The 26,561-nt window shown below is 46.9% G+C and overlaps 3 protein-coding genes across 3 annotated transcripts in view; 2 read left to right on the top strand and 1 right to left on the bottom strand.

Moving 5' to 3' along the window:
* Positions 1 to 24,565, bottom strand: part of LOC117592605 (GATA zinc finger domain-containing protein 10-like) — a 30,647-nt gene extending 6,082 nt beyond the window's left edge. Inside the window, exons 1-7 of the mRNA XM_034286488.1 lie at positions 24,416 to 24,565; positions 24,254 to 24,329; positions 23,665 to 23,864; positions 23,553 to 23,599; positions 21,904 to 22,011; positions 21,613 to 21,840; positions 21,199 to 21,549 (exon numbers count right to left, since the gene is read on the bottom strand). Coding sequence (XP_034142379.1) covers positions 21,199 to 21,549; positions 21,613 to 21,840; positions 21,904 to 22,011; positions 23,553 to 23,599; positions 23,665 to 23,864; positions 24,254 to 24,329; positions 24,416 to 24,438 — 1,033 coding nt within the window. The 5' untranslated portion in view covers positions 24,439 to 24,565. The remainder of the gene's footprint in view (positions 1 to 21,198; positions 21,550 to 21,612; positions 21,841 to 21,903; positions 22,012 to 23,552; positions 23,600 to 23,664; positions 23,865 to 24,253; positions 24,330 to 24,415) is intronic.
* Positions 4,106 to 17,821, top strand: LOC117592163. Its single transcript, XM_034285735.1, has 2 exons — positions 4,106 to 4,222; positions 16,065 to 17,821. The coding sequence occupies exons 1-2, from the start codon at positions 4,106 to 4,108 to the stop codon at positions 17,787 to 17,789; spliced, it is 1,842 nt and encodes a 613-aa protein (XP_034141626.1). The 3' UTR covers positions 17,790 to 17,821.
* A 324-nt stretch (positions 24,566 to 24,889) lies between the features above and the next one.
* On the top strand, positions 24,890 to 26,208 carry LOC117580978 (electron transfer flavoprotein subunit alpha, mitochondrial). Its single transcript, XM_034267776.1, has 3 exons — positions 24,890 to 25,043; positions 25,117 to 25,257; positions 25,333 to 26,208. The coding sequence occupies exons 1-3, from the start codon at positions 25,002 to 25,004 to the stop codon at positions 26,140 to 26,142; spliced, it is 993 nt and encodes a 330-aa protein (XP_034123667.1). The 5' UTR covers positions 24,890 to 25,001; the 3' UTR covers positions 26,143 to 26,208.
* Positions 26,209 to 26,561: the final 353 nt, after the last annotated feature.

The following is a 26,561-nucleotide window of genomic DNA, read 5'->3' as shown; positions in this document are numbered from 1 at the left end:
TTTTTTTGTATCGATTCAACTGAACAACTAGTTGAAGAGTGTGTGCGAGAGCGGCGGGAAAGTCTTGGTACACAAGTATTCTGCATATTCTGTTTCACGAGCCACTAATCCCCGCCAGGTCCATGTCCAGGCCCAGGCCGAAAAGGTCATTGATTTCAGCTTAGCACTGAACTGAACTGAACTACAAAACCAAGAACAAAACAAAACGAAAACCGAACACTGAACACTGAACACTGCACAGAGAACAGAGAACTCAAGACCAAGAAGGGTAGTTTCTTGAGACGAAGGTCTCTTGCCTTGCCTTGGCTGGGCTGGGCTTGGCTTGGCTTGGCTTTGCCTCCATTCTGTAGTACCGCTGCCTTCGATGTTCTTCGTTCTACGTTGAAAAGTGAAAATATTAAGAATCAAGCTCAAGAAATCAATACGAGGAGAGGACGAGAGAGACGCAGACGGTGACGAAAACGGAGACCGAAAGTCAAAAGCAAAAGCCAAGAGGCAGCCCCTTGCAATTCATTGCAAGTCCCATGTCCCAAGTCCCATAGCCATTTGCCCTCTCAGTGGGCAGTCCCCAAAAAAAAAACGTCAAATGCCCTGGGCCATGTGGCGTGCGATTTTTATCATTTTTCAATTTCACGGCAGACAATAAGGTCCATTTGAAATGTGCACACACATGAATATAAATGAAATTGCTCAGTGCTGGCAGCTCATAGCCCGAAGCACGGAGGAGTTGCAGAATTTCAAACGTTTTATTCTCCGCATTCGCTTTCGCTTTCGCTTTGGCTTTGGCAAGCAATTAAGTCAGCTTTGTGCTCGCCTTTTCACGTGTCGAGCACTTTATGTTTCGCTTGCATACCCCGAAAGTTGCCAAAAATATGAACAGTTTTTCCATTTCGAAGTGCGGCTCGTGGGGGGAAGTGGAAAGTCCCCAGGTAAGGGGAAAGCTCTCGGGCAAAAAAGGAACTCCAGCTGAAACTGAAACCGAAACTACAGCATTGGAATTCTCTAATACAAAACACAAAAGCCCAACATGCCGCTTCTATGCGCGGATTCTCATGTATGTAATCGGATATCACTTCTATGGCAAGTCGCTGTCGCTGTAGCCTCTGTCTGTGTGCATTACTTTTGTGTGTTGTACCTTTACAATGCGACTCATAATTACCTTATTTGGTATGCAGACAGAAGCACAGCCAGTGACGCCCCAGCGATTGGGCTAGAAGTTTCAGAACGGAGCCAAAAGGATCCCTCTGCCAGCTCTTGTCTGGCTTACGCCCGTACCCGTACCCGTACTGCTGCCCTGAGAATGTGCCCTGAATAATGAATAGTTTTCTTTTGGTGCTATTGAAGAGTTTTCCTCTCCGCTACGTGCCCTGTCAAGCCCTCTGGCAGTGGCTGGGACCTCCCAAAGGTCAGGCAACCTTTCGAAAAGCTCACAAATATTCGTGGCAGAACTGTCAGTATTTGTTTGTGGCTTGTGGCTGTTGGGGCAGTGCGCGTCTACGTCACAAACCACTTTTGAAAAGTGCAATCTAATCACTTGGACATTTTCAGGCCTTAATTAGTTTGTCCGTTCGATTGTGGGGGTATTTGTGATTTGGAAATAAATAAATCAACTCCAAATCAAAATTAAACTCCAAGTGTTTCGAGCCCCAGCCCCGATCCCATCGACCGATAAATATGCTAAGTGAAGCCAACTTGTCAGCAGCGCAAAAGTCTGTTTCCTCCGATGTCTTTGGATCTGTCCAGTACATGGATGATAGCAAACTAGTTTGCCTTAGAGAACGGCCCAGGCACGTGTTGTCGCTGGACTTTAACACTTGTTGCGTCCAACAACGTATCCACCAAATGCGACTAGTACCGCGCTTTATATGTGAATGTATACAATAAATATATATTTTTGCGGTCTGCGGCATCTGTGGAATGTGTCGGTGATTAGATTAAGTCAAAAGTATTTGGACAGCGGGTGAATTGGCACAAATGATTCCACAGATAAACCACAAAGAAAGTGATAGCCGAATGGCCGAGGAACATGGCTAACATATGTACTCTGATTGCGGCCACGTGTTTGCTCATCAATCTTGCAATCGCCTCAGCATATTTACGGCCACAGCAGCTAGAGAGAATCACAGCAGAATCACAGCCCTTCTCCACGTGCACAATGGGTAGACCAAGTGTGAAATTCCCGGCTGTCAATTGTGCGTATGATGGCCGGGGTTGTGCACGTTTCCTCACTTTTATTTCGACATTCGGCATTCGGCATTCGGCAGTGCTGCACTTAATGTGCAATTTTTTGTGCCTTTTGTTTTAGGGGTTGTAGCTGGGCTGTTACCCAATACTCTTTGGCATCATCCACCTTGCGCTTTTCGCCGAAGCCAACAACCCTAAGCCTCATCCCGCTTAATGGTTCCCCGATTGGGATTGCAACTCCTCGTCCGACCGGCTGCAAACTGCAACTTTAACTGTTCGCTGTTTGCTCTGCGACTTAATGAACTTCTAGAGCGGAGGGTGGTTGCATGAATCGGTGGATTGACAGTTGCCAGTTTGGGCTCTGTCGCTGCGCACATTATATGAAAATATTTATGTAATATTCGCTGTGACAATTGCTGGAGAACCGCAACAGGCGGCAAGTGGGAGGCCGGATTCGTGCGATCTGGGGTGTGGGAAATTGTGGGAATGTGCCAGTGGGAGAGCGGAATCCCAAGTATGCATTTCAAACGTTGAGAACTGCAACAATATGTAAGACATGTAATGCTAATCCAGCTGCATATTTGAATATTTACTCTTTGCATACTTTTGGCATCCAAAGCCTCTCGGCTAGACCTCGCTCTCTCTCTCTCTCTCTCTCTCAGCCAAAACACTTGAACTTGCAGCCGCAACAGCAACGCCCCAAATATAAACAGAGCAGGGAGCAGAGCACCACCACAACAAAGATCCGAACTGGGTGGAATCGGATTCCGTGAGAGTTCAGTGTACTCCAGCGATAAGCTAATGTTGTTGCCTGTCGCTAGATATACAAAATGCGGGGGGGGGGAATCAGAACAGAAGTCGCGCCAAATGAGTTTGATGTGCACACACGGCGCAAGCACAGTGTCAAGGCTGCGATGGAGATGGCTATGGGGAATGGTGTGCTGACGTGCCACAACACAAAACTCGACTCATTAGCAGTCATTACGTACGCTCCCTCTGATGCTGCTGCATAATTCCCGAATAGGCGTGAAGTTTACACAGGCCTGGCCTGGCCCGGCCCGGCCCATGTTCGAGGGGTTGGATCTAATGCGATTTTCACTGTCGACAGCTGCTGCTGCTGCTGCTGCTGCTGCTGCTGTTGCTCTATTGGGTGATAAGCCGCTTTCGGAGCCCTTTCTGATAGCTACTTAAGTGGCAGCCAGCGGCCAGATACTTTGTTGTGCTAGGCAAGCATTCAGCAACTTTCCCAAAGTGTCAACAACGAACCCAAACCGGCCCAGACAGGCCACAGAGAGTAGTCCGAGTCGTGGAGGGAGGAGTAGTCGATGGCGAGTCCAAGGCAAACATCATGGCAAGTGCATTGATTGAATGTCTGGCTAGGGACTGTGCGAGTTACTCAAATATGACACCTTTTCTGCTGGCAAATAACAATAATTATGCACCTGAGATGCACCCCTCGATGCCAGAGGAGGAGCGGTTTCAGTTTTTCATCTGAGTTTTCCATTTCAAATTGATGAATATATATTTATCGTTAAAACTCGCTTTTACATTCCAGTGTAAGAATTTGATTACATTCTGATAAGATGCCCTGCGGCATTGCCAATAAATCAATCGAAAATCGAAATAAAAGCACAGCATTGACAATAACTCATCCATAAATCAATAGCTAAGCTTATTAACACAACAACAACAACAACAATGTTGTGAATAGACAAACTCCCAGTCCGGGGATTACTTCAAAACTTTCTAATTCCAGGCGAGAAATTCATCAAAATCTCTTATCGATCGCTGTGCATCTTCGATGATTTTCAGCGGTGCGTGCCGGGCTGTACTCCTACCAAAATCCAACGGTCAGGGCCTAGGCCTACGTCGACTGTGCAAAGTGGGTGTGTTTGTTGCTTTACACAATCGTAAAACAACAATGACAACAGCAGCAGCAACACTGCGCATTGTAGGTCAGGTGCAACGTCAATCCTCTTTGGCCCTATGCAGCTACATACAGCTGCGAGTACGGAGAAGAGTCTACGACTACACAACTGTGAGACTGAGGCGGCGACTGGTTGTAATTCATAATGCAAATATTTGCATAAATCGAACAATTTTATAACCAAACCAGCTGGTGGCACACATCTCTCGCTTCTCGTCTCGCTTAGTTTTCTCCCTCCTACAAATATTTCAATTGTTTTATAACGACCAAAAGAAAGCGTGGAAAACTTTAGTAATAGTAAAACCAATAGCAGCGCGTAGTAACTTCGTTTAGCTCTGGCCCAAAGAAAATCAAAATAAACAATAAACACTTGACGGTCGTCGGTCGTCGGTCGTCGGTCGTCGCATGGTTCTGGGCCCGTCTCGAGCGTTTTCGGCGCATTGTTATTATTATTATTTTATTTGCACACAGGCAAAGATATAATGGTATCTGTGCCTGTGTGTGTTGGCTACTACTACGCGTAGTACGCCGAGGCGTATATTTTTGAACGTGTTTCGCTGATAAGATAATTATCTGGTCGGGGAGGTTACTAGGGAGGAGGGCGCTTGCCTTTCGCTCGCCAACTTGGGTTGGAGTTCAGAGCAGGGGGTAGCTTGTGATCCGAGATCCTAGCCATTTAGTCACTGGCCATGAGCCAATCCAATTGCTGGCTCATAAATTAATAAGGTCATAAAAGCAATCTCGCAAATCGAGAATTGTATAAGCCTAATCGGAATATCCGACTCGTAGGGCTTCCTTGGCTTAGCCACCTTAGAGGTTGTCTGAAACTCGCTCCCCGGCGGCTTGTTGTTCGTTTGCAAGTCGTTGAGCCCAGCTGCTGCTGTGACTAATCGTAGGCGATATACTATATACTCTGTATGGCCGCATGATCAGCATTACATTCATTATCAAGGGCTTGGGTGGTTAAAGGGCCCGCCCGCCCCATCGAACGTGACTGTGAAAGACGCTCGCTGTGGCGTCTTATGCCTATGTGCCTCACATTACATTACTCAATTTTGTTTAAATCTCAACTCTTGGCAACGCCCCCAAGCTCAGAAATGGCAGCAGCAGCGACACATTTTGTGCAGCTTTTGCCACCCGCGCGCGTAACCTAATTATAAATTATAAAAGTTGATGTGACATTTTGTGCGGGTTTTCAGACGCCAGCAAACTTTTGTTTCGAACAAACTTTCGGTGAAAAAGTTTGACGTATTTTGAAGCGTCTCCCAGCCAGTCCCTGGGGTTTGGACACGTTTAGCTGGTAACCCGTGAAAAGTGTATTATTTTTCCTGTAAATGTGTGCATAATTATCACGGATATAAATAAATGGCAGATCTTTCAATTGGAATGTTTTTCAGCTAATAATTGTGTCGGAGTTTGTGTCGCGTTATGGCACTGCGCTTAGCTTTGCTCACTTGGCCAAGGTTGTCGCCATTAACAGCTGGAGCCCCGATTCTGTTTCTGCTTCTACTTCAGGTTCAGTTTCAGTTTCAGTTTCGATTTGTGCTTCTGGGCAGCCGATGTCAAGTGATTGCATTAATCAAAGCTGCACAAATATGTGCCGAGTCATAAATATAGCCCCGGCATAGCCGTGATGTTTATGATGTTTTGCCATTAGAACATGTGATTTGCCAAACCATACAATAAATTTCAATAAAACTCTTGAGCAAACTGTGATAGATTAATGTGTATATAACGGAGATTGTTACGACGCGAGTCTAGAGCGTATCGCAGAGGCTGGGCAGGCTCCTCCCACTTAAACTTCGATCTACTCCCGAGAGCTCTAACGGTGCCCGAGTGTGTGTGCTTCGTTTTTGGCTTATCAATCTCCCTTTACAGCCCAGACCCACTCTTCAGGTGGGTTCTATTCTCTCGAGTGTTATCTGCGTCTATTTCCGTTTAATTAATAAAAGAAAAGAACAAATTCGAACTATCAAATCAAATATTGTCTTTTTGGCTCTTATCTCCCCCCCCCCCCCCCCACCCCCTGCACTCTCGAAATTCCTCCCATTTGGGGCGTGGCAGTGTTTGACTTGGGAAATGTTGAACTTGTTTTATGGCTGTGGCGCAAGTGGCAACTGCCATGTGCTGGGAGTGTCATTTAGGGTCTCGAATTGGGTGTGAGATTAAAGGCAATTAGTCTGAATTAGCCGGTGGGCTAGCTTGTGGCATTAAAGGTTTAGCTTGGTTTACTTTTGGGAAACGGGAAACACTTTTTCCTATCGGATTTCAGATTGCTCCACGCTTTGCCAGTGTCGGAGGGTTGGCTGCGGGCAGCGGGCAGCGGGCAGCGGGCAGCGCTTGCAGTTGATTTATAACTCAGGTAAATGTCCTGAGATCCGAAACACGCCACAAGTCCCGACGACCCTCGAAAGTTTTTCGAACAAAAAAAAGGGGTTGTACACAAACACACGCACAGAGAGAGCACACACACACACACAGAGAGAGAGAGAGGGAGAGAGGGAGAGAGGGAGAGGCTGATTTATCCTGATGGCTTGCATGTGTTGGTGCCATAACAAGTTATAATATAAATGGCAATTATTCGAGAAACCGTTTGCCGTTGCCTTTGCAACGGAAACCTTCTTGGTTCATTTCATATTTCATGTTTCAAACATATGTATAATTGTGCTTTTGGAATTGTTTTTTAAGTGAAATTGCGCTGCGCTTTGCCTTATAAACGAGGGCTGAACACACACACACACTCAGAGCATGGGTGTATAGGTGTGCAAAAATAAAAGGGAGGCGAACACACAGGTCATGGATGGTATTTGCGGATTATTCGTGCGGATTTGGTTTTGCTTTTTGGGGGTCTGGCGTGGTTTTGTCTTTGCCTTCCTGCACGTGGTAATGCCACAAACAGATACAAAATTAATTTTTCATTTATAATTTCATTAAAACTACTCCTTCTAGGAATGTCAATTCTCTTTCACAATCATAAAGACTCACAAAGGCTGTGGCCTGGCCCCTAGTTATATCTATATTGGCTGGCTCTCAGGAATTTCACATTTTATGATTATAATTTCAATCATTCTGTGTGAAGTGAGTCATCAGCGCGAAGGAGTATTGAAATTGTACTTACATTGTATATTTCTGGCCGCATTGTAGCCCCCAAATTTAAGGGTATAAATTATAATCCAACATGGGTTTGTGCGTAATATCGTCGGTAGTCGTACATGGAGCTGACGAAATAGCTTGGGCTCTTGCTGCTGCTGCTGCTGCTGCTGCTGCTTTCTGCTGGCGTCGGCGAACAAGACTCCGGGCGGAAATCAAGCTTCGCATAAGACACCGACCGGCTGCATATGATTCCTCGGGCCAGAAGCGCGGCGTCAACAAAAATTTCCACACCGTATCAAAAAAAAAAAAATGCAATTTCAATGCACCTTATTTTATGTTATTTAATTTCTTGGAATTTTTACGGCTGCACTTTATGTTATGTACAATAATTTTGCCTTGATTTGCGTACTTATTATTCCGATTAACAATAAAATGTGTACACACAAACATACACATATAAATATATCAATTTATATTGCACTTGCGAGACAGCGACACGACGACTTTTGTGTGTTTATTCGAATTTCTTTTTAACTTTTGCTTTGAATTTCCTTGGCACTGGCACTTTTTCAATTGTTTCTTCAATTTTTGTTTGGCTGTGTCCGATTTTTAAAACAAAATCAGTTCATCCAATCAGCTTGTCGCACTGTTTCACCTCTGGCTAATTAATCTGGCTAATTAATCATTTAATTCTCACTTTAATTGATTTGTTTTTGATTTAATTGGGTTTTGGGCTTCGTCAAATTCAACTTCCACCACACATTTCGATCGCACGGAATTTTTTTTCATCGAGCTTCGGAAATAACAGTTTGTTTTAGCGGATATATTGTTACATATCTTTTTTTTTATTTTTGATAATATATTCTTGGGGTTGTTTTTATTTTTTGTTTGCGAAAATACAAACATTTATTTTTGTATGCTTTGTGGGATGTATCAACGGAGTTATTTTGCTTTTCTGAATTTCGAATGCGACACGACACTCTTTTCTCCGTTTCGTTTTCCGTGCCCGCCCCGAAAGATTTGAGCGGCAAATTCGTTCTTTCAAATCTTGCCCGCCTGGTGCTTGAAAATGTTGCTCGGCAGCATGTGGCTGCCGACAACAACATGTTGCTGCAGCAGCAGGCTGGCAACGTGTGTGCGATAAAATGTATACAGACTCTTGAGGCACGATACAAGTCATCGAACGAGACTAGAAGGGATCAATTATAATATTTGCCATTTCTGAGGACACAATACGTTAGTTTTTGCTTTACTATTTATTTTTCTTTATTTTGGCATTATTTTTCCAAGAGAAACCTTTGTATTTATTCTTTGTTTGCTGGCTGTAGTTCAGCTTATTTGAAAACCCGCGCGTCTATCGATACTAGTATAAATGCATACGATATATTGCCATACGGCTCGATACAATTGTTGCTAAGAATACCAGCAGCATTGGTGCAGCAACATTTTATCAACAGAGAAATTAATTTATTTCATTTAATAAGTTTAAAATTTTAATTTTTACCCTAACGTACAGCTGCAGAGATAAAAAAGCATGGCAGACTTCAAAGTACAAATATTTGGGCGGCAGATGGACATGTTCGTTCGGGCTGGGAATTATAAAGGATTCTGTTAATTTATATCAAGGTCTCAAGCTGTCAGGAGGTTTCTACAAGAACTGGGTGGACGAACGGGCTGGTGTCTGGAATTCTCTGGGGAATGTAGGTCACACCGCTAGATAATGATCTATGCGCCAGCACCTGCTCCACTTTCTAACAAAAAAACAAAAAAAACAAGTCACCCACCCACTCAGAGACACCATTAACATGGGCTAGCACCAGGTATACACCCGGGAATGCCAGACGACTGACTGTATTGGGCAAGGTCCAGTTCGCCAGGCCATTAGCAAAGTTGCCGCTGCATTTTGATATTGATCGATTAGGCCAGACCGTTGTATCAGGCACTTTTATTGATCATGCTGTAAATCAAATTGTACACATATCTACATTGTATGTACATTGTATGTGTGTTTTTGTTGCCAACGACCCAAAAAGCAAGATTCATACGAGAAGTAACGCGCCAGTTAGCCACCCATTGAGATTACATTAAGCACAAATTTTGCTGGCTTATCGGGGGCCAGCACCAGCACCAGCACCAGCACCAGCTGAAGAATCCTGGCACCAATTTGCAATCTAAGGCAAAATGAAGCTTGATCTGTCGGAGCACCTGGAACGACCTTACGCTATCGGCAGGCACAAAGCAGATGGGAATAGAAGTTCCCCGAAAACGCGAGAACCGTGCGACTATTTGTGGACTTTGGTCGTGTACCAATTTTCAATTAACTCGATGCCTAGATAACTGCACAAGTTTTGTGATAGGTTCAATTAATGGCACACAAGTGGGAGACTCTCCGGCCATGAATGGAATCCAGTAGCGTTGCCCTCTCTTATCGCAATAACTTAAACGAAAACACCAAAAATTCATCAATCAGGTATTTTGTTTACGCAAATCTGTGACGTGACGCATCCCATCGCATCGCATCGCATAGGAGGCGCCGCCAGAATGCCAAAGAATTTCACAGAAATGTCGTTCTAATGGTGACATTACTTGGCAGGTATTGGTTGGTACTATTCGTTTATGGCACAGCGCTTTGCTTTACAGGTCCATAAACATGATGAAATTGATAATACCCCATAATTTGTGCTTACACTTGATAAAAATCTGCTCTGCTACGACTCGAAAGCTGTTAAGATTGATTTCAAATTGAGTTCGAACCTGCCTGCTGCTAACAGTTCGAACCCCTCTGCTAACTGTCTGCTCCAACATGTTGCAGCTGTTCAAGCAGTGAAGTGTGGCAAGCAGTGCTGCAGAACCGTTAATACATGCGTTTTGTCTTTTTGTGGCAATGATTTAAGTTTTTTAGTTAGTTCTGCACAATTTATGCCTTGCTGAAGAGTAACTACAGGACTCCCTTTAAATATTAGTTCAATGCTTTGCAAGCTGAATGCAAGTGCGTGTGGATACCACTTTATCTCATTACATAAACACCTACGTTCTTCTTTTTCAGTTGCTGCCACAACGTAGCCTCCCATGAAGGTGAGTAACGCACACTTTTTACTCCATATTGTAGATGATCCGAGCCAAGAATTCTGAGTAGTCATAACGAGGGATTCTTATTGCGATGCAACCATCCTGGTCTGCAGTGCCTTTGGCCGGCGCAGCAGGACGTGCCGGGGAAATGGAAATCTTGCTGGCGCCATGTCGCGTCCGGGACAGAAACAGTGTCTTGTGGAAAATGGGAAAAATGGCAAAAAAAATATGTGTGAAATGTTCACGGGCCAAACAATGGCACAGAGAATACAAAATTCTAGTTGTTTACGGGTAAGGGACTGGGAGTCAGGTGTCATCCGTGCAGAGTCCTGTGTGGCACATTGACAAGTTAATTTTTGTTGTTCCTTTTCGCAGCAAAAATGCTGTGCCACTGATTTATGAGTCTGTGGGTGTCCTTCTCCTCAGAAAGTCTTGTCATATCTGATGCAAATGTGTCACAATCACGACACCAGCGAAAGAGTGTCTCTACAGCGTCTACCCCTCCAGCCCCTGACTACCCCACCGCATCGAGTGCAGTGCCGCGGCGTAGGGAAAATAAAAACCCTGAGAAATATTTTAATTAAAATTCACTGCCCCAAAAAGAGCAACGAAACGAAACTACCAAAACCGCAGTCTCAGCCCCAGACAGGATAAACCCCAAGAGCCAACAGCCGCTGCCTGATCTCAACTGATAAACGCGAAAACCAACAGCAAAAACCAGCAAAAACAACAACAGGCCGAAAGGTAAGCCAACGGCAACGGTGGGCGTTGGTAAAAAAAAAAAAAAATACAACAAAAACGAAGACAAAAACGATCGCAAGAAATAAAACACAAAGGAAGCAAATGCGAGGTATGCACAGATCTGAGATGTACGAACAGCGGATACCCATTAAAATATGCTTACAACTGCTAAAAATCAATGACTCCGCCAAGTGTAGATTCTTCGCTTCTTGGCTTAGCCAAAAACCCATCATACCCGTTCTGTCTCAGGGGTAGCAAAGCCAGAGCAAACCCTGCGCTCCTTCCAAGGAACTGTAAGCGATTGTCTGTAGCCTGGGAGAGCCTCGAATGGAGTGTTTTCAACGCCGATGGTGTTTGCTGATGGAAACTGGGGACAATGGGGACAGCAGGCTGGGCACTTCACTTGCAGTCATCAGGCTGCAAATGATCAATCGATGGACGCCCGAGCCCCTCCAATTTACCGCTTTCCATATCGCACGCATCTTTATTGCCTCGGGGTCCCAGTGTTTGCTGCAAATTCAATTAAACAAACAATGCGCAGGCGCAATGCATTTTCGGGGCTGGAAACCCCTTTGGCAGTTGCTTTAATTACCCAAAAGGGAGGGTCCGCCCGTATGCGAGTCGGGCTGGGTCAGGCCAACTGTCGGACAGCACTTGGTCGTTGAATTCGGTCAGCTAATAAGAGTTTGTTAATGAAAATGTACTAGACGAGCCCCCCGTGCCTCGTTGTCAATGAAGTTTGTTAATTTATGCGTTGTGGCTCATTGGGTTCCCATTCCCACAGAGTGAAAGTGATCGGCGAAGAGACTTTACGCGTGGCTGACTGCCTCGCCAGATCCTTCACAAAACGATCACAGACCTCAAGCGATTGATAAGCCACCCCTATGGCAGATGGGCCACGGCGATTATATATCCAAAGGGATGCTAATCATTATTCAGAGAATAATACGACTTATTTTTTGTGTAAGTCGACGAACACGTGTAAGTTTTCGCCGTGTTTGGGCATGAAATTAACATTGTCGCACAACGACTGCGCGCTCGTCCCCTCAAAGTGAAAACATTGAAAAGAAGATTTACATGCGAGTGGAATCCTCAATTTATGCGTGTCAATATCAATATCAATGTGAAGAGTATGCGCGCGGATTGGCAGTCAAACAAAGCGAGGCGAAAATAGCAATCAATGCCCAAATCTGAATCTGACAATAATGTGTAAATAAACGTTTTCGTTTTGGTTTTTGTTTTTGTTTTTGTTCGGTTGCCAAAAATAATGGCCAGGAAATTAGTGAGACAAATATTGGGACGGCGTGTGCGCTCCAAACTTGGTCAAAACGTGGACGAACTTTTCGGCCAACTCTTGAGATGTTCTTTTCTCGTTTTTTTTTTTGTGGTTTGCTGGCGCCACATCGGTGTGCAATCTGTGGCACAATATGGAATATTTATGACAATTTACGACTTCTGTGAATCAGTGCCATCAAAACGAGCTTCGCTTTCGATATTTTCGCATCAAATTAACGCGCTCTTTTGGCAAAAGGTTAAGGCCAAGTCCGAAGAGGTTAATGTGTTTCTAAATGCCCCGCTAATTGACGAGCGGTACTGCAACGCAAACAAAGGGCTCTCGGTCTCTAATAAGACCAGGGAAAACATGCACAGAGAGGTAGAGTTTCCCAGGTGCTGAAGTTTCAAATGAAATCAGCGTAAATATCATTTAATTTCTACTCTCTTCTCTCTGTATGAATAAGTTATAGTTATTTCTGAAACAAGACACATAAATGTTGCTCCGAAGGTGTTATGAGCAGACCCCACCCAACAGCCGAGATACCAGACAGCTCTCCATGTTAATTTGTGTATTTTTGGGTTCCATTAGCTTACTAGTCGCTTCATTACGTGGCCATTAAGGTGTAGTTGCCACCAGACCATGCATGCCTGTGTGTCTATCAGCTGTTGTAATTTGATGCGCAATAAATTTCGCGGTTCCCACCAGCAGCTGATAAATAGGAATAGGAAAAATGTTGGCCCATAGTCCAAAGCCAAACATTTTCATTAGGCGGCCGACGCATGACACCCACAACGGCGGAGGCAATGCTGTTTGCATGCTCATAAGAAGCGGGCTCATAATTCGTTGGGCCAACAGCAGTGTAGTCAGTCTCTGGGCCAAGAGGTCTTCAGCAGCTGCTGATCTTGGCCAGGAAAAGGCAGCTTGAAATGCCGCTGAATGAATGATTTGAGGCTTTGCCGAACAAATTTGCGGCTCTGTGCGAAGTGCCAATGGCAAAGGCAACAAAAATCCAATCTCTACAATCGTGTGATAAAAACGTACGAAAGCAAAACCAAAAAAAGATCCCGCAGCTGACAAATTTCGCGCTCCTCCATCTCCACCTACAAGTAAATAAAAAAGGAAAGATAATTATTTACTTTTGCCATTTTGGTGCCTCTGTCTGTCTGTCTGTCTGTGTCCATCGATTCTATTTCGATGCGAACTAACAGATGGAAGAGATTTGCATTCCACAAGTAATTAGTAAAGTCTGATGACTGCCATGGGAAGTTCATTTGGCGATTGTTTGCAGCTCAGCTAATTAGCGGCAATAATAAATAGACAAGAGAAGAAAAGCTTCAGCCAAATATAACAATATTTGTGTGAAATTCTCCAAACAGGATGTAAACAAAGCCCCGTGACTGGACGGTTTACGATAATGATGATCTTTCAGCACCCAAAAAACTAATCAAGGATGGCCCAGCCAGTCTGCCTGGGGTTCAGCTTATATGAATGGCATTGGCATTGGCAGTGGAAGTGGCAGTGGCAGTGGCATTGGGCATATGCCAAAGCAGACAAGACACCAGCCAACTCGCAGGGCAATCAAGTGAGAAAATTAAAATTACATGACCATGGGTTTCGGTGCCGGTGATCGCGAGGCAAACGGCTTAGCCATGCAGTGGCCCGCATTTAAAGGTTCATAACTTCCAAGTCAATTACGCGATGCATGCAGCGAGACTCCAGCGACTCCTTCTGGGATGTGAATTAGAGAAATTGCACGCTCAAGTGGAAGAGAGGACCTCAAGTCTGGCCGGGTCTGGCCGGGTCTGGCTGTCTCACTGACTGACATAACTCACGAGTGGCACACAGACACACAGATACAGGTACAGACAGACAGTGTTGCTGCCTCCGCATAAACCGCTGCTCGGCTGCAGGTGAACTAGACAAGCGGAGGCATCCTCGAGAGAGAAAGAGAGCACTTCACAAATAAAGGGACTACTGTGGGAATCGTACCGATCTTTGCCCAACAACCCAACAAAAACAGAACCGAAACAGAACAGAACAGAACAGAACAGAACAGAACATCAGCGAATTAATTTGTGACGCGCGCGCTCCACACAGCTCCTCCAATCTCCATCTACATCTGCAGGCAGTCAGTTAGTCAGTTGCCCAGTTGCCCAGTTGCATTTGTGGATCCTCCGCCTGGAGGCAATTTACTCTCGAAACTCTGTGCTGAGGTAGCCCAACTCGTGACTGCACCACGGGCACAGTGCTTCGATCCATGTTGAACTCTTTGATCTTATGCCAAAAGAAGTTTAAGTTCGAACTATTCCTTGGCTTTCGTGGCACTGTGCGGTCTTTGCCTTCGTCATCGTCGTGTGGCAAGTGGCTGCTTGACTGCTTGGCTGCTTGGCTGCTTGGCTGCTTGACTGCTGTTGCAAGCTCAGCTTGGGTCTGCACTTCGGTCTGCAGTGGAGCTTCTTCTTTTGGGGGCATCTTGGCGGCTTTGGCGCTGGTGTCAAACGTTTTGTAATCTGTCACGTCGCATCGTTTTAATATTTCTGGCCCGGCTACGGGGAAATGCACTCGGTTGCGTGTAAAAATAGGCGTAACCCTTTGGTATTTATGGCCTGGCAGTGGTAGATGGTTCCGCAGCGCAGCGTGCAGTGTGTCCAGGAGGGCGCTCCCTGGTTCCCTGGCTCCCAGCTTTGTTTGGTTTAGCAGCAGAGCCCAAGAGCAGGTTCAAGTGCTTCGCATTGCAGAGCCAACCTCCACTCTTTTTGTTATCTAAATCATTATTAGTTTGACCTTCAGCCCCGGGTTGGACGGCCGCTCGTGCAGGCTCTGTTCAGGCTCTTATCTTATTAATTATTTGCTCTTTATTGCAAAGGGCAGGGGGCCTTGTGTGTGGACTACTGTGCGTCTGTGAGAGCAATTTTAAAGAGAATTGAGATTAAGTTAAAGAATTACTGAAGGAATGAAGCTGCCAGAACCCGGAAAGACTGATGAGCGATCGTTCAACGCATTCCGTTATTTATGCGCTTTAATATATAATTATCATCTCGACTAATTACCACTTCTCTCTGTCCCCCTCTCTCTCTCTCTCGCCAGACCCCACGTGCATTGACCTACTTGGGAGTAAATTTTTTGTAAATTTCCCACAGGCTTTCAGCGCGCAATTTGCTAACCCTACTCAGGGCATGCCACTGAGGCAGATACAGTAGTTAGCCATTACAGCGACTGACAACCGTTAATCAGGCGCCACAAATCAGCAAGCGGCAAATGGGAAGACTCGGCGCTGCCCTCTGATTGGACGCTGCTATTTTTAGCTGCCACAAAATGGCGCTGCTTGGGCCCAACATGTGGGTGCAGCTCCCCATGACTTTTCCATTGTCTCTGGCGCAAAAATATTGACACAGTCTACACAGCACTTAGGGAAAGGGAAAGGGAAAGGTGAAGGGTAGATGGAAAATTTACATTTGCACAGGCGTGAGAATGATTAAGCTAAATATTAGTAGCTGCCCCGGGACTTGATTTGGCATGTGGGTGGCTGTGGCTGTGGCTGTGGCTGTGGCGAGTGTTAATTGCCCCAGACTCAATCAGGTGGAATGGAATATTTATGAGCTTCTGCGGGCAGCCGCTTAGACAAAGTCTGGCTAGTGTCTGGTGCCTAATGTCCATGCTAATGGAATCTCTGCTCGAATAAAGCGGAAACTATTCAGACGTCAGACAGCACTCTCTTCTCTTTTTCTCCCATTAAATCTTTTCAACATCTAACCCTTTTTGTGTGTCTTGCAGATGATCCTCCGCCCATCAGTACTGATTTTCCTGCTCACTCAGTGGCACTTGAGCGGCAGTGTAGATCTGGGCCACATCATAGACAAGCTAAACGATCATCTGCGCATCTCGGCAAACATTTTGTACTGCAACGAGAGAAACAAGCTGTCGAACTGGGAGTCGGAATACCTGCACAGGGCGGAGATCACACGAATGATCTACACCTCGGGGGCAGCGCTGAACTCAACTCAACTGCAGCTGCACATAGGAGACGGCAGTCAGCTCTTTATTGTGATCAGCACAGAGCCTCCGTACGATCTCTTGCAGGTGCTCGAGCTGCGCTTTCAGCACGCCGACTTTCTCATCGTCACAGACAAACCGATCGAACAGGACACGTGGCTGGCCTTCGTGCAATATGCCTTTGAGCAGGGCTATGTGCACTTCCTGCTGCACACCACCTCCGATGGTGGGGTCTACGGGAAGACACTGTTCCCCTACGTACGGATAGATCCAACCACCGTGGAGGAGTACCTGCGGTTCAGAGGCACGCTCAAGAATCTGCACGGATATCCAGTGCGAGTGGCGGCCTACAAGAATGTGCCGCGCAGCTTCATGTATGTGAATGCTTGGGGCAGGAGGATCTATGCGGGCTTCTACATGCGATTTGTGCGCGCCTTTCTGGACTCCAAGAATGCCAGCTTCGTGCCCGTGCACACGCCCAGCGATTCGCCGGGCAACTGCACCCTCGCCCTGCACAACGAAACGGTGGACATATGCGCCGATTCGCTGGCAGCCAATCCCCAGATGTTCAGCCTCACCTATGGCTTTCGCATAGCCTATGCCAATGTGATGGTGGCCCATGCCAAGCCGCTGCTCTCGTACCGCTACCTGGAGGCACCGTTCCAGAACAGTGTCTGGCTGTGCCTGGTGGCGTATGTCCTGCTGATCGTGAGTTTCCTCAGCTGCCTGCACTGGCAGCAGTACCGCCGATGGGACTTCAGCAAGTATCTCTTGGAGGTGTTCAGCTCGCTGCTCTTTGCAGGCTTCACACTGCAATCGATACGAGGGCGGGAGCGCTACATACTCTTCGGGGTGATCTTCATGACGGGCTTCGTGTACTCCACGATGTATTTGGGACTGCTGAAGAGCATGCTCATTTCGGAGTTGTATGAGCCGCAGATCAACACCTTTGAGCAGCTGGTGGAGAGCAATATCACACTGCTGGTGGATCCCTACGATCGCATACTGTTCGCCAAGTACAACATGCCGGAGGTGCTGTGGTCCGTGGTCGAGACGGTGACATTTGAGACGCTGCTGCAGCATCGGAATCGCTTTGACCAGCGCTACGCCTACGTTCTCTTCACCGATCGCATGGCCCTGTACGAGACGGCGCAGCTCTTTCTGCGGCATCCACGTCTGCGCCGCATACCCATCAACTTTGCCTTCCTGTTCACCGGCATTCCCATGCGCAAGCGTTGGTTCCTCAAGGAGCATCTGAGCACCGCCTGGTACCATGCCTTCGAGAGCGGACTTACGCGGAAACTGGCCGAGGATGCCAACAACGAGGCGATGAGCGTGGGACACTTGCACTACCTCATCACGGAGCACTTGGAGGCGAAGCCGTTGGATCTAGATTATTTCGTTATGCCCACAATTGCACTCGCACTCGGCCACAGCCTGGCCCTCATCAGTTTTGTCATCGAGTTGACGGCCTGGCGCATGTGCCGCTCCCGAGTGCAAGTCTAACTGCAGTCTGCAAATGTTGAAGACGACTTTTGCCATGGAGTGATGTTGATTGATTGATTGTTGCGATCTTCTTCTCGTTGTTGCTGTTTTTGTTGTTGTAATTGTTGTAATTGTTTTTTGCAAATATACCCAAAGTTGTGCAAATTCTGAGAGAGTTTTGTGCTTGGATTTCGTTTTATTTTGAGCATTTCGCTGGCCGTTTCTTTCGCACTCATGTGTGGGCTTGGCATCTTTATTATTCTACTCCTTGGGGTGCCCGCAAGTTGATTGACACGGCAAGCTCTTAGCTGGATCTTGGGCTACATCTAATCCGAGCTAAACTTTATTTTCAGTTTCGCTCTCCAACCCTCTGGCTTCCATTAACAAAGCATAAAAGCAATAGCCACCCCCTCGTGACCGCTTTTGACTGTCGCTTCAAATGGTAAATGGCACTCGAGATGTTTCCAAAACATTTCCCCATTGTGGCAGGAGCGCCTGCAGGCATGCAACCCGAATGATAGCACACCCACATGTGGCAGGGTGCAGGGTGGGTTCTAGCTGCTGACTTGCACAAATATTTGCCGAAAAAAAAAAACACAAGGAACCAAAGATGTCGTTTTGGGGGACTGCAGCCTGCCTGCCTGCCTGCCTGAGTGGGTGGGTGGATGAGTTTCTCAAGCCATTTGGCATTCCTTGCCACATTTTAAAGTTCGTTGACACTCGGCATTGTGGGTTGGCACATTTTTTGTGTGCCGCCGTGGCGCCATTAAGTATGCAGCAGAAATGTGGCGACAATAAAGTTTATGCTGCGGCGCCATAGCCAAAAAAAATACCCCCAAAGTGTGCATAAAAAGATTGTGCAGAATAGAATAAATTTGATGGCATGGCCTGGCTGGGAAGGGAAGGGCAGGGAAGGGAAGGAACTTTACTGGACTGCATTTTGTGTGGGCAGCTGCAGATAAACCCGAAGAAGATGATGATCATCAGCATGGTCCCTGTAGTCCATGTTGTCCTCCCACCAGCGACACACATTTCACACGACAACGCAGGAAACCCGTTTGGCTGTGGAGCGGAGCGGCGCGGAGACCTCGCCTTAATGATGGGGCGGACACCCTGGGTCATGTGCGTGCCTTGCATCCATATCGAAAAGGTTCCACAATAAACTCTCGCCCTTCATGCGCTTTAATTGCTGCGATTGCTTGTGGGTTTTCAACGCGACTCAAAATCGATTTCATCTGCAGATCCCGCCAATGCGTACCCCGATGCCAATCGGCTTTAAAGTAAACATTTGTTTTATCTGTCGGACGGGGGGCGGCTTTTAATTAAGATTGCGTTCGCCGATAAATGGCAAGTGTTTGGGTGCCGTGCAAACCGGAATTGCATTTCAATTGAGGGCTGGCTTGCACTTAGTCGAACCCATCGATGTGCCTGCCACATCTGCCATAAGTTATATCCACTATAACAGTACCTCTTTGGCCTCTAACTGTTGTTGTTGTTTTTGGTGCATAATTATTTCAATTCTCACCTGAATGTGTGACCCTTTTGTTCAGCATTTCAAGCCGTCTGCTTGCGCTTATCAGCCAGACAGAGCGACACCGTAAATCCCGCATGGGGCAGACAAAAGGCTCGCGGACAACAATTGAGAGCTCAGCGTCCAGCCAGTGATATCTGCTGCCCTCAGGTATGCCACCAGCCAAGCACTCGTACAGCCCATTGTTTGTCACTGGCTAATTGAAATGGCCGGATGATTGTGGCTGCCACGTCCCATGCCGCACAGATCCAGCACCACAGTTAAATACTATTATTTAAATCAATGCCCGCGCCTCGCCTCGCCTCGCCTCGGCTCGGCTCGCGCTCTTACCGCGCATATGAGATGGCAATTTATGTGCCGTGCCTAATTGTCCGCTGCGAACTTCAAAGTGGAGACTTAACTCGCGAGTCTGTGGCTGCAGCGTTGCCTTGGAATGCAATTATCGCGCTCCAAGTTATGCTAAGATAAATGGCCAGCGTGGAAATTGGCAACACTTTCCAGAGTCCCGATGCCCGTAAACTGAGAAAAGAAGCAAAAAAGCAACAAAAAATATGGTAGGAACCTGACAATTGGCCATTTTTGGTTGATTTTGCAATTTATGACAGTCAGAGGAGGAGACAGCCGGCATGACCAAAAGACCCATATACCGATCAGAGGAACCAGATCCGATCCAGACCCCCAAGAGAGAGAGAGAGAGGCAGCTAATGCTGCGTTTATAAATAGAAGGAAGAACTATTATTGAGGCTACAAGTGCAGAGAACGGGGAAGAGCAATCTGTTTTACTTTTTGTTCCCTTAGTTCACAGTTTAATTTCGCAACCGATGAATAGCTTTGGCCATCCCCCTAAGCATTTGATGTGGCACTTTCCCTTTAAAGTAGCCATGTCTTTGGGTCACTCGAATGCTAAAAATAAAGAAAAGAAAAGGCAAAAAGGAAAAAAGGAAGCAGACACGACAACCAAACGAAACGAAACGAAACGCTGTCCAATTAAGCGTGCAACAAACAACTTTACGCCACATGCCACACCAGGCCAGCGTTTATCGGTGCGGCCAGATCAGATCTTCGATGCGATGCGATCTCAGATGCTACGAGCAGCAGACGCTGCCTCGACTGCCATTCCATTCGATCCATTGTAATGGCCAACGATTTGTCGCTGTCCGAGCCTCGCGGTCCATTGGCCATAATGACAATCGTTGATCGTGCGCTGCCGATAAGGATTGTCGGCCGGTACCCGAGGGGCTGCAGCAGCGGCAGCCACATTTATGCTAATAAGTTGACATTTGACCACCATGGCGAAATAATGAAACGATCAGGAGCCGTCAATGTGACAGGTACTCGTTTGTGCCCCCAAGCCGTGCACCATGGAACTCGCACAGTTCTCAAGACATCAAAATGTTGTACTAATGGGGCTTAATTCAATGAACAAAACTCTCAAACTTTACACTTCACTTGCTATCATTTCTAATATTAAACGCTAAAATCAATCAAATATTTTGTTTACGAATATGCTGCAGGGATTACTCGGATTTTAAGGGTGTGTGGATGGGTTTGTTCCACTGTTTTTGTATGATCTTGACATTTGCTTTGACACAGGAGCAGCGCTGGTCACTAATTTCCAGGAATTTCACGCGCGGACTGTGCCCCGCAGCCAAATGCAAATTTTGTTGCCAGCGTTTTGTATTGTATCTTCACACGATCTGTGCCGACTGCTTGTTAACTACCATTATGGCCTGTAGCCTGCCTGCCCTCCCTCTCCCTCTCTCTCTCTATCCATGTTGCAAATGAATTTTAATTGTTCCTTACACGGTAGCTTATGTGTTGCGCTGGTTGCTGTTTTGACGCTGGTGGTCCGGTGGATTGAAAGTGTATTGAGGGATCAGTCATTAAAGTTTCTGCTGTTGGAATCGTTACCGTTTCTCGCCTGGTAATGGCTCTGGCGCCAGCTGTTACTGTGTTGGGCGCCATTCCAATGCGGCTTGTTCCATTCAGGATCATCGCCATTGCCATTGTCATTTCGGGTGCTTCGCCAGTCCGAATTCCTGTTGCGAAAATCTCCATGATATGTTCCGCTTGTGCGCTGCTCTGGCTGTTGATATTGCTGACGACCCCGCTGCTGCCGCTTCCATTCAATGTTGCTCCACCGAAAGCGTTCCGCCTGCTGTGGGCGACCTCCTCTATGGTAGCGGTAGCCAACGCTGTTACTTTGCCACCTGCTCTGTCGCACATCGTCATGGCTACTGTCATGGGCTCCTGTAATGGCAGTCAGCCAATGGATGATCTCACCTACTGCTATTGTTCTATTGCTCTACTCACGCTGGTTGTATCTTTGCTGATAGCGTCCCTCCGGCTGATGCTGATCATAATAATGCTGCTGATAATGCTGCTGTGGTCCGTCTGCCTGCTCGTTCCAGTTGTGCCGCTTGTTGTAGTGACTCGTATAGCCTGTGTCCTGGCTGGGCTCCTCGCTGGACTTGGCCAGCCGGCGCAGCGAGCTCAAGTAGTTCTCGCGCTCAATCTTGTGGCCCCGTGCCGCAGCAACGCCTGCAATTGGGAGGAAGCATTACCACTTGCTATTCTGTGACAGTATTTGCTGACTGGACGCACTCTCGATGGCCTCCATAGGTGACCTGTTCAGCATGGTTATCATGAAGTAGCAGATCAAGTATCCAGTCCGATTCACGCCATGTGTACAGTGGACTCCAATCAGTTTATCTGCAAAGAAGGATAGAGAAAGCATTCGAATGTTTTAGTAGTGCCAAGAGGCAGCCCCGCATCAACCGCATGTTGTCGCAAATTGCTACAAATTTCAAAAGTGAACACGGCCACAGGAATGCGCACTGAGCTGCTCTGTGCTCTGCTCCACACCCACGCAAAACAGTCAGGAGAAAACCGGCCTGCCAATTTGGCATAAAAGCAGAAGCGACCGACCTGAGCTAAGTCTAGAAAACAGCGCGCCCGCCCGCTCTGCCAATAATAACATTGGCAATAAATTTCACAAAAACATGTCAGCGGGAGGACACGGCCGGGAGGTAGGAGGCAGACACAAGCCACCAGGTCGCGAGCGCGGTGCACTATGCGGGTGCGGTGCCATCAGGGCGGCGATCACTGCCAGGAGTACGTCATGTTTGGCTTGCATTTAAGCCAACTTACAGACAAAATAAAGTTACGACAACGAGAATGGGTATTGGAAATGGGAATGGGAATGGGAATGGGAACGAGACCAAGCAGAAGACAGAGACAATACAGTGGAGCCAAAAGCTCACAAAAGGCAGCTGCCTGCGAGTCTTAGTTAAAGCTAAGACGTTTATTCCACTGTAAATCAGAAATCAAACTGCAGATGGCCCGTTCTTCTGCTGGCACTGGCTCTGGCCGTTGACAAGTCGCGACCACCTTGAATTTGACTTATTTCCCTCTGATTTGTTCGTTGGCAGTCTTCGCGTATTTATTTATTGTTTTATTTTGGTTGCACAGCGGCGCCAGATCGGGTTTTAATTATGCCACAGGGCTCTGGAGCCACGTTTAATGCATTCTGGTTAAGATTTCTGCATATTTGCAACGAGCAACGAGGCTGTTCGCACATACATTAGCGCCAGATCAAGGGTTGTGCGCACGCCCCCAGCTGCAACGATCGACAAGAGGAACTTCAGCTACAATACCCTAGAGGGTACGAAATGTATAACATAACAGCAGACTGGCATGCCTGGGCAGGTCTGTCCTGTCTGTCCTCGCCTTGGCATTTCTTTAGTTATGAAAATTTAAATGAAATGCGGTTTTGTGTGCCTGCCTTTTGTGTATAATTAGAAATGCCTTTTCCCTTTTGTGTGCAGAGGCATGACTGAGCTCCAGCATAAGTGATTTGTTTGCTCGGGCTCCCAGCTCCCAGCTCATAGCTCCCGACAGACTGCCTGGCTGCCTGACTGCCTCACTGCCTGACTGACTGATTGAGTGTGTGCGCGCCCACATTGGTGTGCGCTAAAAGGTTAAATAGATTTTCTCTCCTTCTGGCCAGAGCCACTTGGCTCTGCTGTGTTTGCTCTACGCTTGCTGACTGATAGGAATCTCTGGAGGCAGTGCAGCCTAGGCCTGCGCCTGGGCCTGGGGATACGTGGTAATTGCATGTGCGACGACGGCAAGTCGCTTTTGATATGATTTGTTCATATATTTTGCGGGTCTAATTGTGTCTACAGATATGCATCTGGAATTGTTGACGTGAAAGCGTTCCCACGGCCGCCGACTCTTTCGCACCCACTCACCATTGTCCACATTCACCGCGAGGAAGTCTTTCACATAGTGACAGAATCTGCAATGGCCAAAAGTTCCTGGGAGTCAGCCAAATGATTAAAACGTTCAATTTATTGTAATTACTTTTGTGCCAATGCCGTTGACGGCGTCTTCTTTCCGGGTATCATCAGCTTCTGGTGCAGCACATCGTTCTCCGTGAAGGACTGCGGGCGATAGTAGCGGTTTGTGTTGGTCAGATCGATGATCATGCCCAGATTGGGCACCGACTCCAGCACCGATTCGGGCCCCAGTCGCAGCTCCTCGTCCACACGTGTATTGAGATTCTGCAAGGGCAAATACAAGGGGGAAGAGTCATATAACATGCGAAAAATTGCTCAATTTATGCGACTGGCCTCGGGGCAAGGCAATTAATAAGCAGGAGGTCCCGCGTTCTCTGTGGCGTTATTTAATTAAGCAAAAACAATTTAATTTAATATTCATGTGGGGTCGGTAGGTAGTACTCGGCCACTCGAGTGCAGAGCAACATGTTCCAGTTGCCACTTTTATGCATAATTACGATGCACAAATTTTTGTCTGTTGTTATTTATTTTTAGAGGCTCTGGCTGGCGCTCGCTTGGTGGTCCCCTGGTCCTGGTGGGCCCTTTTCAGCATCCATCAATCGCTCGCTCCTCTCCTGCCAACCGGTTTGGCTGCAAGGGGAAAGCTAACCCACCTGATTCAGCGGCACCTTGAATGCTATGAATCGCGTACCGGGTACACGCTTTCCTATGGCACTGTAATTAAGCCATCTGCAAGCGCGCATCGCACGCCGGAAAAAAACAAACGCAAATTAGTTCGAATATAGCGAGTTAAGTGCCAATTCAAGTGTACCCACCTATCTGGTACGCCTTTGCCCATTGGATAATGTTTATTAACAATTCAGCTAAGGCTTAAACTTTGATTTTTTGTTAATTTTGTTAAAAATGAATGTGACGAAACGAAATGTACAAATTACGGCGCTGCCAGACAGTCAGAAATCAGCTGTTGTGAGAGGTGCGCTGTCAAAACGTAGCTATCCATTCCCACTCACGTAACGTTTATGCTAATTTTGTTGGTAAACCTTTTCCGTTTTAAACTTAATTCCAACAAGCAGAAGTCGTGAAAACTATCAAAACTTGTGGAAAATAGATTGATAAATATAATAAAATTATAGATTTAGCGCCGAGAATCCATACTATACAGTAATTTTAAACGGAACATTAAAATCAAAGAAAATTATTCAAGATGTACCGTACATTTACGGTATATTTTGAAAATGAAAAAGTATATTTCGGTACATTTCTGAAGTTTATCGATAATTTCGCGGTCACACAGCTGAGAAACCTTTGGACTTTGTTTAATTAACAATTAATTGTAGCAACTAAATAAAAGTGTTTCATCGGAACATCCCGCAGCTCGTTTACCCAGCACAACCTTTTACCATGTTTGCCAGCAACACGCGTAACCTAATGCGCAGCAGCTTTGTAAGACCCTGAAATGGCCGCTGGCGCAGGCGCTGCTGGATGAAAATGATTAAATAATTGAATATTTTTGCAGCTGCAGCGCTGCAAGAGCACCTTGGTGGTGGCGGAGCACAACAATGAGGCACTGAATCCCATCACACTGAACACAATTTCGGCGGCCAAGAAAATCGGCGGTGACGTGACGGTTCTTGTGGCAGGCACCAAATGCGGACCCGTATGTTGTTGCTTTTGTTGCTGCTCTCTCGATGCTTTTGCATAATCACACGAACAAACATCGAATCATTTGCAGGCCTCCGAAGCTCTGTCCAAGGTGGAGGGCGTCACCAAGATTCTGGTAGCTGAGAATGCCGCGTTTAAGGGATTCACCTCCGAGTCGCTGACGCCACTGATTGTGGCCGCCCAGGCGCAGTTCAAGTACACCCACATCCTGGCTGGAGCATCGGCATTTGGCAAGAACGTGCTGCCCCGTGTGGCAGCCAAGCTGGATGTGTCGCCCATTTCGGAGGTGATTGACATCAAGTCCGAGGACACGTTTGTGCGCACCATCTACGCGGGCAATGCGATCCTCACCCTCAAGTCGAAGGACGCCGTCAAGGTGATCACTGTGCGTGGCACCAACTTCCAGCCAGCGGCCACCAGTGGAGGCAGCGGCACCATCGAGCAGGCCGCAGCCGGCGACTATGCCAGCAGCTTGTCCGAATTCGTCAGCCAAGAGCTGACCAAATCCGACCGTCCCGAGCTGACGGGCGCCAAGGTCATCATCTCCGGTGGACGTGGCCTCAAGTCTGGCGATAACTTCAAGCTGCTCTACGATCTGGCCGATAAGTTTGGCGCTGCTGTCGGCGCCTCCCGTGCCGCCGTCGATGCCGGCTTCGTGCCCAACGATCTGCAGATTGGACAAACGGGCAAAATCGTGGCCCCAGATCTATACATTGCCGTTGGCATTTCGGGCGCCATTCAACATTTGGCCGGCATGAAGGATTCAAAGACGATTGTGGCCATCAACAAGGACCCGGAGGCGCCCATTTTCCAGGTGGCCGACATCGGCATCGTGGCGGATCTGTTCAAGGCCGTGCCCGAGCTAACCGGCAAGTTGTAAGCGGAGCCACGTGGAGCCGTGCTGTGGCATAATAATATCAGATCAGATTCTATGATCAAGAATTGAGAAGTTTGTTGCATTTATTGAATTTTAATGTTAGTCCGCAGAAGCTACCTTTCCGTCTTCCCTCTCTCGCCATTTGTATAATAATAATAAACCGTCTATATACCATGTATCTTTGTGTCCACAATTGTATCAAGTGGATTATAATCGAATTTTGGTGTTATCAGCTCTGATGGATTTTGCAACAGTCTGGCAGATATTCTGAGTATTGGCTAGATATTTCCTGAAGCCTAATGAATCTCTGCTGTTCTGTTTATATTTAAAATGGCTGTAGAGAGAGGAAAGATAGGAAGATCGCGCGATTATCACACAAATTCTCAAGCTACAAACTTAACAGAGCCAAAAAGCACTGCTTA

This window comes from Drosophila guanche, unplaced genomic scaffold, assembly GCF_900245975.1.
Source record: "Drosophila guanche unplaced genomic scaffold, DGUA_6, whole genome shotgun sequence".
NCBI lineage: Eukaryota > Metazoa > Arthropoda > Insecta > Diptera > Drosophilidae > Drosophila > Drosophila guanche.
The sequence above is the reverse complement of the archived record's forward strand: the minus strand, read 5'-3'. Positions and strand labels throughout refer to the sequence as shown.

Coding starts and splice junctions, on each gene's coding strand:
- LOC117580978 (XM_034267776.1), top strand. CDS start 25,002: ATGTTTGCCAGCAACACGCGTAACCTAATGCGCAGCAGCTTT. Junction 25,044..25,116: donor ACCTAATGCGCAGCAGCTTT/GTAAGACCCTGA, acceptor ATATTTTTGCAG/CTGCAGCGCTGCAAGAGCAC. Junction 25,258..25,332: donor CAGGCACCAAATGCGGACCC/GTATGTTGTTGC, acceptor AATCATTTGCAG/GCCTCCGAAGCTCTGTCCAA.
- LOC117592163 (XM_034285735.1), top strand. CDS start 4,106: ATGACAACAGCAGCAGCAACACTGCGCATTGTAGGTCAGGTGCAACGT. Junction 4,223..16,064: donor GAGTCTACGACTACACAACT/GTGAGACTGAGG, acceptor TGTGTCTTGCAG/ATGATCCTCCGCCCATCAGT.